Source organism: Phascolarctos cinereus, unplaced genomic scaffold, assembly GCF_003287225.1.
Source record: "Phascolarctos cinereus isolate Bilbo 61053 unplaced genomic scaffold, phaCin_HiC Scaffold_1;HRSCAF=81, whole genome shotgun sequence".
Lineage (NCBI taxonomy): Eukaryota > Metazoa > Chordata > Mammalia > Diprotodontia > Phascolarctidae > Phascolarctos > Phascolarctos cinereus.
The window spans coordinates 149,644,788-149,664,069 of record NW_027555514.1 but is presented as its reverse complement, the minus strand read 5'-3'; the positions used below and the strand labels follow the sequence as shown (position 1 = coordinate 149,664,069).

General features: G+C 34.2%; 1 protein-coding gene across 1 annotated transcript in view; it reads right to left on the bottom strand.

The window, feature by feature from the left end:
• GNAI1 (G protein subunit alpha i1) overlaps positions 1-19,282 on the bottom strand; it is a 101,580-nt gene that overhangs the window by 22,859 nt on the left and 59,439 nt on the right. The window contains exons 2-4 of the mRNA XM_020984488.2: positions 16,630-16,672; positions 16,392-16,533; positions 9,111-9,268 (exon numbers count right to left, since the gene is read on the bottom strand). Coding sequence (XP_020840147.1) covers positions 9,111-9,268; positions 16,392-16,533; positions 16,630-16,672 — 343 coding nt within the window. The remainder of the gene's footprint in view (positions 1-9,110; positions 9,269-16,391; positions 16,534-16,629; positions 16,673-19,282) is intronic.

Sequence of the window (19,282 nt, the reverse complement as noted above, 5' to 3'; positions counted from 1 at the left end):
CATCATCTTTAAAACATTAAAGAGAAGTAGCCTGTTATTTATTCTGACTCCAGGAATTTCAAAGTGAGACTCACTTGTCCAAGAAATTACCAAGGTATCTTTATCCTACGATGGTTCTCCACAAATAGGAAATTTTCTTTCCTTGGGTCTAAAGTCCTGTGTCAGTTCTGGGGACTCAATATTATATACTTTGACCTGAAATTTGCCAGGTGTCTGGCTGACTAGTCAGTGTCACCAGTGGGTATACTGGTATACACTCTTAATGATAGAGTGATAACCCTTTGGCAACATGCCCAGGCATCTGTCTCTTCCCTCTCAGTTAGCATCAGCCCCACCCCACCCTCCTGTTGGAAAAGCATTTTAAATGCTAAATAATGACTTTTTGTCAGGTCAAAATGATCTTAAATTGCTAGTTACTTCCAACATTTAAGGTTACTGCACAGTTAATGACCTGTAAATACTACAGCTCACTATTCTAGCATAGCTGGAGCTACAATATCTTCTTGATTTCATCTATTTCCAATGTTTGGAGGCTTGCCTAAAACTTATTTTAAAAGTTCAGAACCCACATTGCTTTTGGATTAAATAAAAAAGAATTCTATAAAACCAACTGGCCTTAGTTAATTTTTCAATTTCCTTCTCTTAGCTCCCTAATTACAAGTGCTAATACACTGTTGGAAAACAGAAACTGATTTAATCCTTACAACTGTCATATCCCCAAATTTTATAATTCAGTTTCAAATTAGGTCAATGGAATTTATATGCTTATATATACTTTAATGGATATATGAAAAATGATTCATAAAACTTCAACATATCTACATTAAATGTCTAACAAAAATAAAATGGTCTTTGACTGCTCATCCTTTAGAAGTCAACTTACATGGACCAACTTAATTTAATTCATATCAATTAGGGTACTATTATGTGCCTTGACTGTGCCAAATGTTGTTTGGGGATACAAAATGGTTGATCTCTAAGAGCTCAGAAAATAGAGGGAGAAACCCCCCCCCCAGTAAAAGTGAATATATGATGCTAGCAAAATATACGCTCACACAATAAGTGCTAAAGAAAGCCCAAATACAACATGGGAATATGAGACTGATTAGTCAAGAAAGGATAGCTAGAGGAAGTGAGAATAGAACTGATCCTTGATACATAGATAAGTATAATTAGATATACAAAAATGATGGGGACAGCATTCTAGACCAAGGGAATTGTACTCTGTTTTAAGAGGAGTGTTAGCAGCCCTTGTAAGCCCAGATATAAAGGCACAGAACCAATAAGTTAGCTGATGGCTAACTTACTGAATTCTGTCCTTCTAAGCTGAATGATGTGTTGACTACCACACAATGAAATATATGAATAATAAAAGAAGTGCTTTTGGAAGATTAATCTGGTAATACAAGCAAAGACAGAGAGAGATAATCAAGATATCGTAGAAATTGTCAGCTTTATAAATCAGAGTTGTCCCAGATACTTCTTACCTAATTAATACTGATGCATAGCACAATGTCTTCTATACAGCAGGTTCTCAATAAATCTTTAACTCAATGGGGGCACGAATAGTGGAGAACCCTTCAAATATTTTTTGGCAAGAATAAGTAAATAATAATTAATTCCTTTTTTTTCCTTTTATTTTAGACAAATGCTAAGACTTAAATACATAATAAGAAAAGAAACATTGTAAACTTAAATATAAAATAAGAAAAAAACAAAAAAGTCACATGCACAGCAGAACATAGGAGAAGATTCAAATTATATAGCGATAACTTTCCATTTCAAGTAGGGCTATATATTAAATATAGTGCATTATGTTGAAAGCTGTCCATGTTTTCTTTACTTCTTTATAGGTTTTCTTTTGTTCTCTGCTGCACACTTTTTACTTTGTTATTTTTCCCCCTCCTTCCCCACCACCCCAAGGCTACAGTTGAGCATTGAATATATTTGTATATAGGTATTGATATATGCATACACTTACACATACATACACATACATACATACATACATATATATATATATATATATATATATATATATATATATATATATATATATATATATATATATATATATATATATACACACACATATACCTTCCCTAAGAGATTCTACTCTTAATATTTGTTTTTATGTTTGTGCATATCTCTTTATTTTTCCTATCTCTTCTAACTTCTCTACTTTACTTCTAGCTGCTACCTTACTTTATTTAACCTACCCCGACTCCTGCAACCCCTCCCTTATCCTCCCATTCCCCTAAATCTAAAACCCCTTCTATATTCCCCTTTTAATCTATTCCCACAGCTTCCCCTCTAAAGATCCCTCTTTTATCTTACCCCCCTGCCTATCCTCTTAGAGTTTTATTTCCTTCTAAATTTACAAATTTTTATACTCTTCTAAATGTACATGTATTTTCCCCTCAAACCCATTTCCGATGAGAGCAGGTTTCCAGAACTAACAGCCTCCCTTCCCCCATCTAACTCCTCTGTATTGGTTCTTCCTCTTGCACCTCATTTGTAAAAGACAATTACTCTTTTAACTGTACTTGAATGGTTTTACTTTTTGAGGTCATATCATACTCATGTCTACCCCAATCTTCCTTATAAGTTACCTAATTATTAGTAACAATCTTAGACATAGGTTTTACATTGTTCATACATAAAAGGTAAACATTCTACCCTCATTTAGTCCCTTGTAATTGGTCATTGGTATACACCTTATATTTGTCTTAGTTCTTGTATGTTAAATTTTCTATTTAGTGTCAGCGATTTTTTAAAATTTGTTTGTTTTTTAAACAAAGACCTGAAAGTCTGACAATTGATCAAATGTCCATTTTTAAAAATTCTATTTAGAATAGAATTATGCTTAGCTTTGCTGGGTATGACAGTTTTGGTCAGAAGCCCAGTTCTTTTGCTCTTTGATACACAGTGTTCCACGGCCTGTGATCTTTTAGTTTCACACGGCCAGATCTTGTGTGATTCTAATTGTAGTACCACCATATGTAAATTGTTTTTTTTTCTTGTTGCTTAAAATATTTTGTCCTTGATCTGAGGGTTTCAAAATTTGACTATAATATTCCTGTGAATTTTCTCTTGGGATCTCTTTCAGTTGGTGATTGGTAGATTTTTTTCTATTTCTACTTTCCCCTCTTGTTCTAATGCTTCAGGACAATTTTCTTCAAATAGTTTTTGTATTATTGTATCAAAATTCTTTTTTTTTTATCAGAACTTTCAGGTAGTCCAATTATTATGTTTTTTCTTTTTGATCTGTTCTCTAGATCCGTTGTTTTTCTAATGAGATGTTTCATATTCTCTTATACTTTTTCATTCTTTACATATATTTTTTTTTATTTCTTCATCTCTTATAACTTCTCTGGCTTCACCTTGCCCAATTCTGATTTTCAAGGAGTCATTTTTTTCCTTAAGATTCTGGATCTCCTTTTCTAATCGGCTGACTTTGTTTTCATAATCTTCTTGTTTTTCTTGTATTATTCTTATTTTTCTTTTAGTTTTTCCTCAGTTCTTCTCATTTGATTTTTAAAGTTTTTTTTAAGGTTTTCAATTTTTTTTGTCAGGTGACCATTTGACACTACTCTTTGGGATAGAGGAGGGTTTCTTTGCTTCAGTATCCTCCTCTGAAGATGAAACTTGGTTGTCTCTAATCCCATAATAGCTCTCTATGGTTAGATTCTTTCTCTTTTGCTTATGCATTTTTTTTTACAATAATTTAGTTTTTATAATCACCTCTAGTCCTGCAGGACAATACTTCTAATCCTCTTCAGTTCACCCTTCTGACCTTGAACTCAAACCAAGACCTCTAGCCTCCTGCAATGCCCATAGCAGAGAGGTCCCCACCCTGCTTCTGTACTCACTAGTTGTGTGCTGCTTCCTTCCCGCCCCCACTGCCTCTCAGCAGCACAGCTGGGTCTGGGGTTCCTAGTCAGAAGAGGTTCCCTTGATCTTCCCCAGGTCAGATGCCCAACTCCCCTCACTGTCCTCAGGTAAAAAGTTCTGGTGGCTGGGGCAGAGGCAGTGTCCCAAATCAGCTAACCCCCGGGCTTGCCACTTGTTTAAGCAGCCTGCCACTTATTGTTGAAGTAGACCCTTACTCTTCACAGGGAGGAAATCTTGTCCTAGATTTTTCTTTAGATCTCCAATTGTCCCAGGTGGACCTCTCTTTTGCCCCTCCTCTTATTTGTTTTCACTGCTCTATGTTTGTCCAGCGGTGTTATTTTATATCTTTTGTGCAGGAATATCTTGAGAGCTTGAAATTTTCTGATCTACTCTGCCATCTTCCCAGAATCCTCTCCTAAATAATTCTTTACAGTTACTGGGTCATGTGGCATAACGGATAAAGGGCTGTCCTTGGAGATGGGAGACCTAGGTTCAAGTCTGGCTTTTGATATGTTGACTATTTGACCCTGAGTAAATTATTTAAACTTTTCAGTGGCACAAAATATCCAAGACTGTAAGTTGGAGAGTTAGTTGTCCATCTGCATTGATAGGGGAAAATTTCTTCACTAGGAGCTCCTCACACCAATGAAATCACAGGAAAGGACAAAAAAAATCTCTTAATAATAAGTAGGAACACAAGTGCATACATGCCTATATAAACATATAGATACACACATACATAGTATGTAAGTCTATTTGCATATAAATTAGAGAAAGGGATGCAATGTTACATCCTTTAAAATATATTAGTGTTAAAATATCTAAAGGAACCCTGTTGTAAATTACAAATGACAAATCTCTAATTTTTTTGTTTTGTATATTTTTGTATTTTGCTATAAGAAAACAGAGTTCACCCAGCAGCAAGAGATAGGAGAAATTCCATTTAAAATTACTATAGACATGATAAAATATTTGGGAATGTACCTGCCAAAACAAAACCAGGAACTATAAAAACACAAATACAAAGCACTTTTCACACCAATAAAATTAGATCTAAATAATTGGGAAAATATCAGTTGCTCATGGGTAGGCTGAGCTAATATAGTAAAAAATGACAATTCCACCTAAATTAATTTACTTTATTCAGCACCATACTAATTCAACTACCAAAAATTATTTTATAGAGCTAGGAAAAAAAGGCAAAAACAAAACACAAAATTCATCTGGAAGAACAAAAAGTTCAGAATATCAAAGAAACTAATAAAAAGAAATTCAAGAGAAGATGGCCTAGCTGCACCAGATCTTAAATTGTATTATAAAGCAGCAATTGTCAAAACTACTTGGTAATGACTAAGAAATAGAGTAGTGGATCAGCAGAATAGGTTAGGTATGTAAAACACAACAGTCAATGACTATACTAATCTACTATCTGATAAATCCAAGACTCCAGCTTCTGGGATAAGAAATCACTATTTAACAACAACTGCTAGGAAAACTAGAAAAAACATATGGCAGAAACTGAGCATAGACCAACATCTTACTCCCTATACCAACATAGAGTCAAAATGGGTACAGGATTTAGATGTAAAGACTGATATTATAAGCAAACTAGAAGAGCAAGAAATAGTTTGCCTTTCAGATCTATGGAGAAGGGAAGAATTTATGACCAAACAAGAGATAGAGAACATTAAGAAATGGAAAAAGGATAATTTTGATTATATTAAATTGAAAAGCTTTTGAACCAAGTCAAGATTAGGAGGGAAGCAGAAAACTGGGAAAGAATATTTATAGCCAGTGTCTCCAATCAAGGCCTCATGGAGTTGAATCTATAAGAATATAAGTCATTCCCCAGTTGATAAGTGGTCAAAGGATATGAACAGGCAGTTTTCAGAGGAAGAAAACTAAAGCTCTCTATAGTCATATGAAAAAATGACTAAGTCACTATTGATTAGAGAAATGCAAATCAAAACAACTCTGAGGTACCACATCACACCTATCTGTTATTTGGCTAACATGACAAAACAGGACAATGATAAATGTTGGAGAAGATGTGGGAAAATTGGAACACTAATGCATTGTTGGTGGAGTTGTGAACTGATCCAACCATTCTGGAGAGCAATTTGGAACTATGCCCAAAGGGCTATAAAATTTTTCATACCTTTTAACCCAGCAATACCACTTCTAGGTGTGTATCCAAAAGAGATCATAAAAACAGGAAAAGGACCCACATTTGCTAAAATATTTATAGCAGCTCTTTTTGTAGTAGCAAAGAATTGGAAATTGAGAGGATGCCCATCAATTGAGGAATGGCTGAACAAGCTGAGGTATATGAATGTAATGGAATACTACTGTGCTATAAGAAATAATGAGCACGCAGACTTAAAACCAAAAAACCCTGGACTTACATGAACTGATGCAGAGTGAAATGAGCAGAACCAGGAGAACATTATACACAGTAACAGCCACGTTGTGTGATGACCAACTTTGACAGACTTGGCTCTTCACAGCAATGCAAGAATCTATGACAACTCCAAAAGATTCATGATGGAAATTGCTATCCACACACAGAGAAAGAACTTTGGAGTCTGAATGCAGACAGAAGCACACTATTTGCTCTCCTTTTCCTTTGTTGTTTTGCTTTATTGCTTCATTGTTGTGGTTCCTCCCATTAGTTCTAATTGTTCATTAGATCATGACTAATGGGAAAATATCCTTAATATGAATGTATAAGGAGAGCCTATATTAGATTGCACACCATCTTAGGGGACGAGGGGAGAGTAAAGGGAGGGGAAGAAAATTTAAAACTCAAAATCTTATGGAAGTGAATGTTGAAAACTAAAAATAAATAGATTTTCAAGGAAAAAAACAGTTCAAAAACAGTGAGTTTATAAAGTATAAAAAGGACTCCCTACAAACTTAATCAACTAGTGAGCTCCTCTAATACTTTTGTACTTATAAAAGTTTGATTTATGCATCAACTTTTCATTAACAATTCTACTATAACAAAGAAGTATGCTTGCGATTCATGATATTAAAAGGGGACAAAGCAGTTAACCTGAAGATTTTCACCAAAAATTGTTCAAAAGCCATGGAAAGGATCCAAAAGGGGATGTGAAAGTGACTATTACATAGTTACTGAAGTCATTTATCTAGTTAAATTCAAGTACCACTGAAGATTAATGGTTATACAATGGATCTTTCCAGATTTCGACTGTCCTAATAAATAAATAAAAAAATAAAATTCAAGGTGTACGGAGCATTTCATTTAAAATCTTTTTCTCTGAAATATACTGTAAATATTTCTGTTGAAAGCCAGTGGGGGAAAATGAAGATTATTGTCAGAGATTTAGTGAATCACTGGCTACTCACCATTAATAATGCAATAATGACAGGAAGAAAAGCATGAAAAAAGAACAACCATCAGGATTAACATCTACAAAGCATTCATTATAAGAGTTACTATAGGGTATGCATATACAAAGCTGCATAAGAAAAAATTCCTGCCTATAAGAATGCTGATAATGAAGATCAATGGGACATAAACATTAAAAAAGTAATACTAATGAATATATGATAAATATTCAAAGAATATGATAGACAATAATTACTAAAGATGTTCAGAAAAGATATCCTTTGGAATGGGGCAGTCAAGGAAGGGTGCATCATTCACATAACCCAAGATTCATATAATCTATTATGGGCTATTTCTTATTTAGTTGTGTGTTCGTATGTGTGTTTTTACTTAAGCCCTTTCATACCATTCACTAATTTCTCCATTATTTTACATTCAACATTCTATGTTACATTTGACTATTCTGTTATTTTACAATTTACCTAATGGTCATTTGAACTCTGAAAAGCCAACAAAAAAAAAATGAAACCATCTTGGAAAGTTCAGCAAGCATAGTGTATGTGTGTGTATTTTCTTTCTTTTTTTCATTCATGCCTTCATTTGGTGAGGCAATTGGGGTTAAGTGACTTGCCCTCAGTCACACAGCTAGTAAGTTTTTTATGTGTCTGAGGCCAGATCTGAACTCAGCTCCTCTTAACTCTAGAGTTGGTGGCTCTATCCACTGTGCCACCTAACTGCCCTGATATTTTCTTTAGAATATATATTTTTTGCGGCGATCTACAACCTCTGAGATAAAATCTACAAGGCAGGCAGGCTTTCATACCTGCTTACATTAGTAGGAGTAAATTAGAGAGGTTATTCATTGAAAGAGCATCTTAAGACCTTTCTTCTATTGTCTCTCACATGATCTTATGCAATATATGATATAGTCATGACCATTTTAAAGTAAACTGTTATTTACTGTCAGGTCTTGGCACTATCCAAAGGCATCCCTCTTTCAGATCCACATTGTTAGACCATGGCTTCTCAAGATTAGGCTAGAAAGGGTTTCTTAATTTGTTTTGTATAATGGACCCCTTTGCCTGTTTGGTCCAATCTACATCCCCTTTTCAGAATGATGTTTATTTGCTTTTAAATTCATGAATAAAGGAAATGTCAAATTTCAGTTACGGGTTACTTAAAGATATATTTTTCCCCCATCCAAATTGCAGGAACCTCTGAAATCTACTCCCAGACTCCTTGGTTAAGAACCTTTTAACTAGAAGTGCAGTTGTAATCAAATTATATCCTAATTTCTCTGGTCTCAGCCGGATTCTTATAGACTCTCACACATACAAGTGAATATTGATATTGGAGAACATATTTCCCCCCTCCCGGGAAATGTATTTTAAAAATGTTCCTGTTTTTTTATATATGTGTATGTATATGTGTGTAGACACACACACACACACACACACACACACACACACACACACACACACTTTTTTTTTTAGGCAATTGGGGTTAAGTGACTTGCCCAGGGTCACACAGCTACTAAGTGTCAAGTGTTTGTTCCGAGGCAAGATTTGAACTCAGGTCCTCCTGACTTCAGGGCTAGTGATCTGTCCAGTGTGTCACCTAACTGCTCCCTGTAAAATATTTTCATTAAAAAACACATGGATTCATTTCTTCAGGCACTTCTGAACACAAAAGAAATAACTAGCAAAGGCACACCAAAACATAAAAAACAAAACATCAAAGACACTGAAATATTTTGAGTTGTGTAACAATGCATCTGATAATTTAGCAATAAAAATCCGAATTACAAGGAAAGCTGCTTATAACTAATTAATGACATCTAAGTTCTGAAGTTAAAATTACTTACTATGCTGCAGAATCATTAAGCTGGTACTCCCGGGACCTGTTGAAACAGGCTTGTACACCACTATCTTTCCACAATCTTTTGATAACCCCCGCAAGTTCTGCAGTCATAAAACCTTCTTCGGCAGCTCCAGCAAGCACAAAAAGTTGCCGGGCATCATCCTGAAAAATGACAAAATGTTAGAAAGGGGGAAGAAGAGAGAGAACTATTACAAAACAAAAATAAACATTTCATTCTGTTCTAAAAACAAACAAAAAACCCAAAATAAAACAAAGTGGCAAACATGCCCCTTCCCCAAATCACTATGTATTTATATTAAGAAAACTGTTAGAAATAAAGATTTATAGAATCAGAGAATATAATTGCTGAAAGAGGACACACCTGAAAAGTAGATTATAAATGATTTGTTTCAATGCACTCATTTTACAGATAGAGCAAGTGAGGTCCACAGAAAATGATTTGTCTAAGAGGTCTCCCAGGTGGTAACACAGGCAGAACTAGAACTCTAGTCTAGAGCTCTTTCTACAACATCTTGCTACTTTTCCTACAGAACACAGAGGTAGCAAGATATGCTCCCTGTATTTATAGGGCTATGGTTAAAGACAGTATACAGGGCAGCAAATGAGCCAATATACTTATAATTTCCAAACTCCAGGTTACAAAGAGCTTTCTCCCCATAAAACTGTGAGGTTGGGAATGTATTATAATCCTCACTAAAATAGATGAGTAGACTAGAGCACAGAGAAGTCTGAGACTGGTCCATACTAACACAGCTAACCCATGTATTCTGACTTCAAATATAGCACTCTTGCACCTTCATATTCAGTCTCAAATTGTTTGTGTTATGTGGGATGCATTGTAATGATGTAATGATAGATACCTTGGGGACCTAGTCCTTAACAAACTGCCAACATTTTGGGGAAAGACTAATGAAGATTTAAGCTGGAACTTGAAGGACTGCTAGCACTGAGATACTTTATGACCTATGTAATGAGGAGATAAGTATTCCGAGCAGAGAAAAGAGCATGCAAAACATGGAATGAACATTGTATATGTTTGAAGGGCAGTGCAGATATCAAAATGACCAGAGTGAGAGAAGTTGATTCTTTCATTTCAACTAGTTCATTGAACTAAATGAAGCAGAAGGTTCATTTTGAGGATTAGTGGGATATAATATTGAACAAGTAGGTGGGGCTGGATTACTGAACATCCTGAAAGATAAACAGATTTACATTTGGAGATTAATTTATTTACACTATTTAGAATTTAAAAAATAAATCCCCAGATACTTTGCACTATGAACTTATGAATACAAAATAAAGGGTAAAGTAAAAATAAGAATATAGTTATTTTAAAATATTAAGTAAAAAATCCATTTTTACCGAAGTATCTGGATATTTTCATTAACTTACACATGTATGGAATTTATCACAATTTTTTTGTTCAAACTTTTAAACTAATTTTTTTTTCAAATTTCCTTTTTCACTTCACTATACACAAAGGGGGTGTGTATGGTGTGTATGTGCAGAGGAGAGAAAATGTCTATCTTTATTCTAATTAGACTTCATTATTAAATATTTATGGGATTAATTTCCTTTTGGTCTTTAACATAAAGAATAATTTATTAAAATGTTACAATCTTGATCAAAATCATAGTGTCTGATTAAATATATCAAAAGCCCAGAGGAAGGTAACTAGGAAAGGTTAAAAACTTTGAGATCATGTCATGTGAGTATTGGATGCCTGGAGAAGACAAAACTTTAGGTGGATGAGATGACTGTCTTCAAGTATCTGAATAGTTATCACGTGAAAGTAGAATTAGAAGTGTTCTGCTTGTTTGACTTCAGCATGCATAACAGGAACAAAGTGAAGAACTTTCAAGGAGATGAACAAATTTAATTTTAATGTCAGGGAAAAACAAATAAATTTTCTAATACAAAGAGAGGTCCAAAGTAGAGTAGGCTTTCTAACAAAACGACTGGATATTTACCTACACTCATTAGACATCTTCAAGGAGAGGTTACGTGACCACTTTTTGGGTGTGTTTTGGCGGCAATTCCTTTCAGATAAAGGTTGGACTAGATAGCCTTTGAAGTCCTTTCTAATGCAGAAGTTGTGATTCTATATCTAAGTGCTTCATTTTTACTTCAAAATACATCATTATGCTCTAGGACAAGGTATAGCTATACACATAATGCATTTTTTGGGTGTACTACAGATTTTGTGACAGAAAATTAATTTTGGGTTGATTTTCCTATCTAACATCAAGCTGAATTTTTTTTTTTTAACTTTTAGGCAATTGGGGTTAAGTGACTTGCTCAGGTCCTCCTGACTTCAGGGCCAGTGCTCCATCCACTGTGCCATCTAGCTGCCCCATCAAGCTGAATTTTTGATGTAATATTAGAAGACAGGAAAAGAGTAATATGTGTATCTTATCACATGACGTAACTGATTATCATTTTGAGGTCATTAAAAAGGATAGTCATTTTTTCATCTTATCTCTTAACAGTAAAATGTTATGGCAATTACAAGAACATTTCCAGAATACTGGACATATTAGTATATTTTTAATATAACATTTTATTGAATTTTTTGAAATACTCTGTAGTTCATACATGTAAAGTTTAAAAATGCAAACAATGTTAAAAAGTATCTTCCAAACATTTTACCTCATTTTACCTACCTTGATACTTCAAATATCTGTGATTTTATAGCAAGTGTAGTATTAATTACACTCTCCGCATTTAGTAGGTAGTCTTCAAAAGCTGCTATGGCAAAACAATTCTTCATCACATGGCCAGCTAGGCAGTAAACCTTCCAGAGCTTAACTAGACTATTTCTGGGACAAGACCTATCTGATGTACTCCCAGCTGGCTCTCATCTGCCAGAGTTTGCTGCCTACTCTGACCACCTTTCAGAAGAGCCTCCAATATGCCACAATGAAGCAGACTGTAATACAGACTAAATAATATGGTAATTTTTTAAAGTCAGTAGTAGATTCTTGGCCATTTATCACCTCCAGTTAAAAATTATATTACTTAAAGATGAAAGAGATCTGATTACAGCACCCTATTCCTATTTTGAAGTATTAGGAATCTGACTAAAATTATATGGTCTACATAACTTTTTAATTGGGTTATTTCTTTTTTTTAAACTCCTTAATATTTTACATGTATTATGGTTAACAAAAGAATAACTGCTTTGGCTATCTTTAAAGAGCTTATTTCTTAGCTGAGCGAAGAGGTTAAAAGCCATAATCCTCATAGGTATTCACTTTAGCCTACATTCTGTAATTTTTTAAGCAAAATGGAAAAATGTCACAGTTTACAAAAAACATTTTATAAGTTATAGAGAAGAAGGAGTTTTGATGGAATTGGCTAGTGGAGCATATTAGCTGAAAGAAAAACAGAGCCTTTTTCTTGCCAATTCATAAAGCTCACCATTTTTCCAGACGTGAACAAAATGTGAAAAATAATCAAGTCTTCCAGATGGGATCACAATACAGAAGCATATGTTTCCTTTTTTTAGGAAATCTCAAGAAGAATGCATGCAATCAGCTACCACATGTGATATATCCTTAATAAACCCAAAGAAAACATGTCCTTAAAGGCCCACATTCCTATGATCATTTATAAAATTAAAGTAAAAAGAAATTATTTGCTGTTGTCCAAAATAATCCCTTAATATAATCTGAACTGCAACCAATTAATATAAACCATTCCAATTTATTTAAAAGATTCAGATTTAAGGCATAAGCTGAGATTTTTGTAGAAAAGAACTTCCCTTTAATTATAACAGCTAAAAATTATTTGCTTAATAGCTGGGGGACCAAAACCTGTGGACTACAAACACATCTAACTCTAAAGTAAGATCTCAGAAACAGAAGACGAACTCTAAAAACAGAATTTTCACTACACTTACTGATGACATTTATCCTTTCTTTGACTTTCCAAAAGCAACCAACCCCCCTAAATAATATAAAATCATCCAATTGTCAATAAACTACTAACACATATTATCATCTTAAAAAGACTAGTAGTAAATCAAAATGAATATGCACTTTCAGACATGACATTGAAGTCAGTGATACACACACACACAATCACTGGCATTGAAAATAAGCAATGGGGAATAGGAGGAGAGTTTACAAACAAGCCAACAGGACCTTATGTTCAGGAACTTTAAAACATAATGGGGATTCACAAAATGTACCAAAACGTAAAGCACATTTATAAAACATACAGAGGATATGATCAATTAAGATTGGTAAAATCTTAGTGTGGTTTAGTAGACAGGAGAGCTACCTTCTAAGTTAGGAAGACCAGGATTTAAATCCTGCCTCTGACATAGAATGGCTACATGACTGTGGGCAATCTTATTTATCCTCTTGTTGCCCAAGGCAATGCTTTAAGGCAGAGGTGTCAGCAACACTGTGGCATATGGCTAGAACTAAATTAAAATGTAATCAGGAAATATTTATCAAAATATATTAAAATGCTATACAATACAGATAGTGTTAATGTGGTTTTTTAAATCAATAGGCACAGACAGGGATTTTTATGTACCATTTAATGGCTGGCCCTGTTTCTAATTGAGTTTGACACTACTGCTCTAAGAAAATTTTAGAGCAGTTGACCACCTACAGTGGTAGAACCTCATCTGAGAGTTTCTGTACACCAAGGGAATCACAGTTCCAATCCAAAAGATTGAGGTGACGAGGTGGTACAGTAGATAGAGTGCTGGCTTGGAGTCAGGAAAACCCAAGTTCAAATCCAGCCTCAAATACTTACTTAAAGTCACTTAATTTATGCTTGCTTCAGTGCCCATCATATTTAATTACTGCTTTATTTTTAATCAATTTAATCAAACTGTTGTGAGGAACAAATGAGATAATTGTAAAACACTAAGCATGGTGCTTGGCACATAGTTAAGTACTGTATAAATGTTAGTTGTTATTATTATTAAAATACACTCAATTAAAGATTCATTTTTATAGGTTACAAAGGTAAAAGAATTTCAATTTGATGCGACAGGTAATAGATTAAAGTCTTCTTTCAGGGATTAATGTAAAGGAAAAGGTGCTACAGGAAGAATGTTTCAAAATCTAGCAGGAAGAACTGAGAAAGGAAAGGAGAATCTGCCTGTGGAAAACACTAGAAAAAAAGCAGAGGCGCTGGAGTCCACATGTGAGATCATAAAACCATAAACTAGGGTGGTGTCCATGTAAATAAAAACCAGGAACTCTTGTGCTGAAAAAACTGGTAGACCCTGGTGATGGCAAATATAAAAACACAAGCTGCCTCTGACTATATACTACACAAGAGCATGTAAGATCATACAAAGGTTCCTTGAAGGGTAAAAAACAGAAATCTGTTTAATGATGCCAGTGGTTAATGTCACATGACACATAAAACAGGGAGAGAAGCAGCATGGATTTGGATCTGAAATCACAAAGCCTAGTTCTAACCCTGCTTCCCCAGACAGGAATTTGAAATTCTTTTGGGTTAAGTCACTTAACATCTATCTCTGTGACTCAGTTTTTTCATCATTAACATGAGGGGGATGGACCAGATGGACTTTAAGGTTCCTTCTGATTTTAAACCAATGAATTTCATGATCTTTCAGGACCTACCTTATCTACCTTCATTTTATTACTATGCTCATCATATTCTGTATGCTTCACAAGCACAAATCCTGAACTTTCCTACCTCTATTTAAATGCTTAAGGCTATTTGAAAGCGGTGAAGGTAGAAACACAATTAAAGCATAGATCTAACACTAGAAGGAATCTTAGAGGCCTATACAGGTAGTGTCACAGGTGAGATCATTATCAATGAAAAAGTTATCAAGTCTGCCATAGAATTACAGCAGACAATGATTATCCTGTCATTTTTAGGTTACTAATGTTAAGGTTTATAAGAAGTACTCCATTATAAATATCCCCTTGTCTATCTTTTACACTTTTTTGTACTATTAGAGGTCCTCCTTTGAAGATGATTGGTACTTAAAGTGAACCCTGTCAAAATGGAGAATGATTTATCATAGTGTATAATCAAAAGGATTAATTAGGAATTCAGCTTCAGCAAACCACATATATATATATGTATATATGTATATGTATATATATAGATATATGTATATATCTATATATATACACACACATATATATACACATATATACACACACACAAATATAATGCACACACACACATTTTTAGCAAAATTTAGTATATAAATGCACGTGTGCACTAAATTTTAGACTCCAGTCTTGATTTTGGAGGATGATTTTTCTGACAAAACATAACATCCATCACTACATGTTTTAATCTCACAGGGAACTCATAAAGGTTTTGCTCTTGGCAAAATGATTTATGCCCTGCATCAATTTTCCCAAGGGCCTTTCTTAATTCAAATTCTTTATTTTTTGCAGTTCCTATCTACACTCAGGGTGAAAATGGGTGGGAATAAGTGTTAGTGCTAATCAGGGAGAAGTATTTGAGTTCACTAGAAAATATTTTAGGGTTGTAATGACTTTTTCTTCCTTCAACATGTTCCTAAAACACCACCATGACATAGTGGATGGAGAGCCAAACTCTGGGTCAGGAGGATCAATGCTCAAGACATGCTAGTTTGTCAATAAGCATTTAAGCACCTAGTATACATTCTGGCTGTGGAATACTGGGGGCTAAAGATCTGTAGCCCATGTGACTCTAAGACTATAAAATGAAGGAAAACTGTTGATTTACATTGGTAAAATGGGTTTCCTCACCGGGAATTTTCTACCCTGTTGAAATCACAGGTCAAGAACAAAACAAAAATATACCTTTTTAACCTGTGGAGACTGAGATAATGAACACTCTGCTAACAAGGACCCCCTAAACCTTCTCCTGCTTAGAATCAACATCAGCCTGTTTGATTAAGATTTACTACAGAATATTACAGCTATGCAATTTACTCTTTCAATTTAAAATGATCAATGCATCAAGCCTACTAGGTGCTGGAGGCACAAATACAATAAATCAAGCAACCGTTAGTCACAAGTAGCTCACAGTTAATGGGGAAAATAATGGCAAGTATATAAATAAGTAAATGCAGAATAAATGAGAGTAAATATATACAAAAGTTTAAGAGGGAGGGCACTGGCAGTTGGGGAGAATCAGCAAAGGTTTCCTATATATAAGACTACAAAGTTATGTTCTTGAAGAAAAAGAAAAAACATCTGAGGCAAATTATTCCAAAATCTAAAAGGACTCAGTTAAATGTGACTGCCCCAATGATACTTACCGCCCTAGCAGAGTCTCCAAAGTCTATCTTTAATCTCCCCATTGCCCTAATAATAGCAATAATTGACTGAATGGTGTTGCTGTAAACAACTGCTTTATATTGTTTACATTCTTCTTCTGAATAACCAGCTTCATGGATAATTCTAAGGCAGAAGGAAAAAAAAATAAAGAATTTATTTCTCTTAGCAGAAAAACATGTTTTAACTAGAAATTTCACAATGGTTTTTAATTCCACTTACTTCATTTGTTTTACAATTGTGCTTTTTCCTGATTCACCAGCTCCTAAAAAAATTAAAGAGACACACAATTACAAAGACCCTTAAACAACATCTTTTATTATAAAACTTAAGTTTTTTTTTCTTTGATTTCAGAAAGTGCTTTTATCTTTGAGAAAGCTCTCATGAAATAGGTCATTCTAAATTAGTTCAAGAAAGTAAAGAAGGAAGTCTTTCTTATTTAATATGCAATTCAAAGTTATCATTATCAGAATCTTCCCCCAAAATGTTGCTACCATGTATTTTTAGTACATTATCTGTAACTAAGAGGCAGCATAGTAGATAGAAAGCAGACCTCAGAATCAGGAACAAATCCTGGCTATGTGACCCAAGGCAAGTCACTTGAATTCTGAGTACTTTAGGTAACAGTAACTCTCTTAAGACTATACATTGCAAAAAGGGTGCTGACCTGTATTGGTAGAATGAGTTTCCACATCTGGGAGTTCCTTACACCAGTGAAATCATATCAGTATTTTATTTGCATTTATATTTCCCAAGATATCTTAATCTTATGTAATCTACAGAGGTACTTAGGTAGGGGAAGGGAACAGAGAACTGCAAAAAAGGTAATACTAAAACAGAGAAAGACTTTATTGCAACTTAAAACTTCCCAACCAGTTAGGACTATCTAAAAATGTTTGGTTAAAGAAATGGGAGGAAATATTTCTCTGCTATTCTAGGATTTTAAACTTGTTCCCTGCATAATATTATTTTGGTATTATATATCCCAACACTAACAGTAGTTTAAAAATAAAAACATATTTTAAAATGATTCTTATTTTACAATTTCAAAATCTAAATTTCTCTCTGCTAGCTAAGGTGTTCTTAGATGCTGGTAATAGTCCCCTTCCTTTCATTATTATTCTTAACTGACACTGACATTACTTTAAAAAAATAAATAAATTATATGACTATGGATACAATAGAATACAGGAGAGTACTGCACACATAGACCTGTAAACAGATTTGAGTAGAAGGGGAGGGGAAAAGAAGGCCATTTATTAAGTATTACTGTCATGTTAGGCATCCTTTTTAGTGGTTTTCTTGAAATTTATAACTTGGAATGGAAGGAGGCTGCCTTTTTGTAGAGGGAACAAAAGTTTGGTGAAAATACAAAAGGGGAAGAAACTGTGCTGATGCTGGACTGATTCCTACAGCAGTATCTGGCATGTTCATAAGGAGAAAAAAGAAAGAAAAAAAAAACAGAACTAAGGCTAGAAAACTGGACCTGAACACCAAACTGCTTCTCAGCAAGTGCTGCACAAAACCAGTTCTCTGATCATCATCACTAACCCTCTTGATTGTACAAGGCTTAATTATCCAGCTTGTGGCTCACACAGGCTTCCACATGCAGGCTTCCTATTTTTGCCATTCTGTTAAGAGGGTAAAGAGAAAGCTAAACTCAGGAAAAAGGCAATGGTGTCAACATTTGACAAAATAATCGGGGGAGAAAAGCTGCAGCTATGTGCTAAAACTGGGTTTGGGGTTAACTGGCAATTTAATTATCCATGTTATCCCAGACCTATACTGTTGCAAATAGTTTACAGCTGATGTGAGTGCCTGGAAAAAATGTCATTTAATAATTTAAGAAATTAAACTCAATGTCTACTCCCCATGAAAAAAAAAAACCAAGAACTGGATGCACAACAATGGCATTTAAAGTCTGAGCTTTCTAGGGTATGTGCCAATGTACACAGTTCCAAGATAAACACCCCATTACTTATTAATCAGCAATAGTGCATTTGGCACTGTGAAAATCACAATCTCAGTCTTTACAGCTTAGTGAAGATAACTGTTTCTCAGTATTTTAGGAGTAAACAACACGAGTAGCCATCACGATCAGCTTTTATCAAGGAACATACATGATAATGCTTCTTCCTGGCTTTCCCCAACATTTCTGGGATTTTCTGGCCAGTATTCTGTCACATCAACATAGACAGCAGAATCAAATATTAGTGAGCCACTGTTAAATTAACCTCAGAAATCTGTGATCAGTTCAAAGGCTCCCATATCCACTATTTGGAAGATTAAAAAAAGCCTCTCAACAAAAGCCACGTACACTTCTGTGCAGCTAAAGGATTACGTTAGGTATCTATATCCAAAAAGATGCTGTGAGGCCTTTCACAGAAAGAATCACTCCCTAGTGATAGAAATTTTCTTTAAAATTTAATTTCCTCCTTACCTATGAAGGCGATAAGTGACATTGACTACTTTACTTGACCTGTCAAACAGGTAGAGTGTCTATGTACGCTTTATGGTCCAACATCACAACAATCTGTTTTTCAGTAAGAACTGGGACATCTCTTTTATTTAATTTGCCTTTCCTCTAATTTGGTTAAGTGTCATGTTACCTGATGAAGTATATATATGTATGTATGTATGTATATATATATATATATATATATATATATATATATATATATATATGTATGTATGTATATATATATATGTATGTATATATATATATATATGTATGTATATATATATATATGTATGTATGTATATATATGTATATATATATTTTTTTTATGGAACCAGAAGCATTAATACTTGGAGCACCTTTCAAAAGGTCTTTCTTTTAATCAATATTACTGACTGTCTTGTTTTGATCTCATAA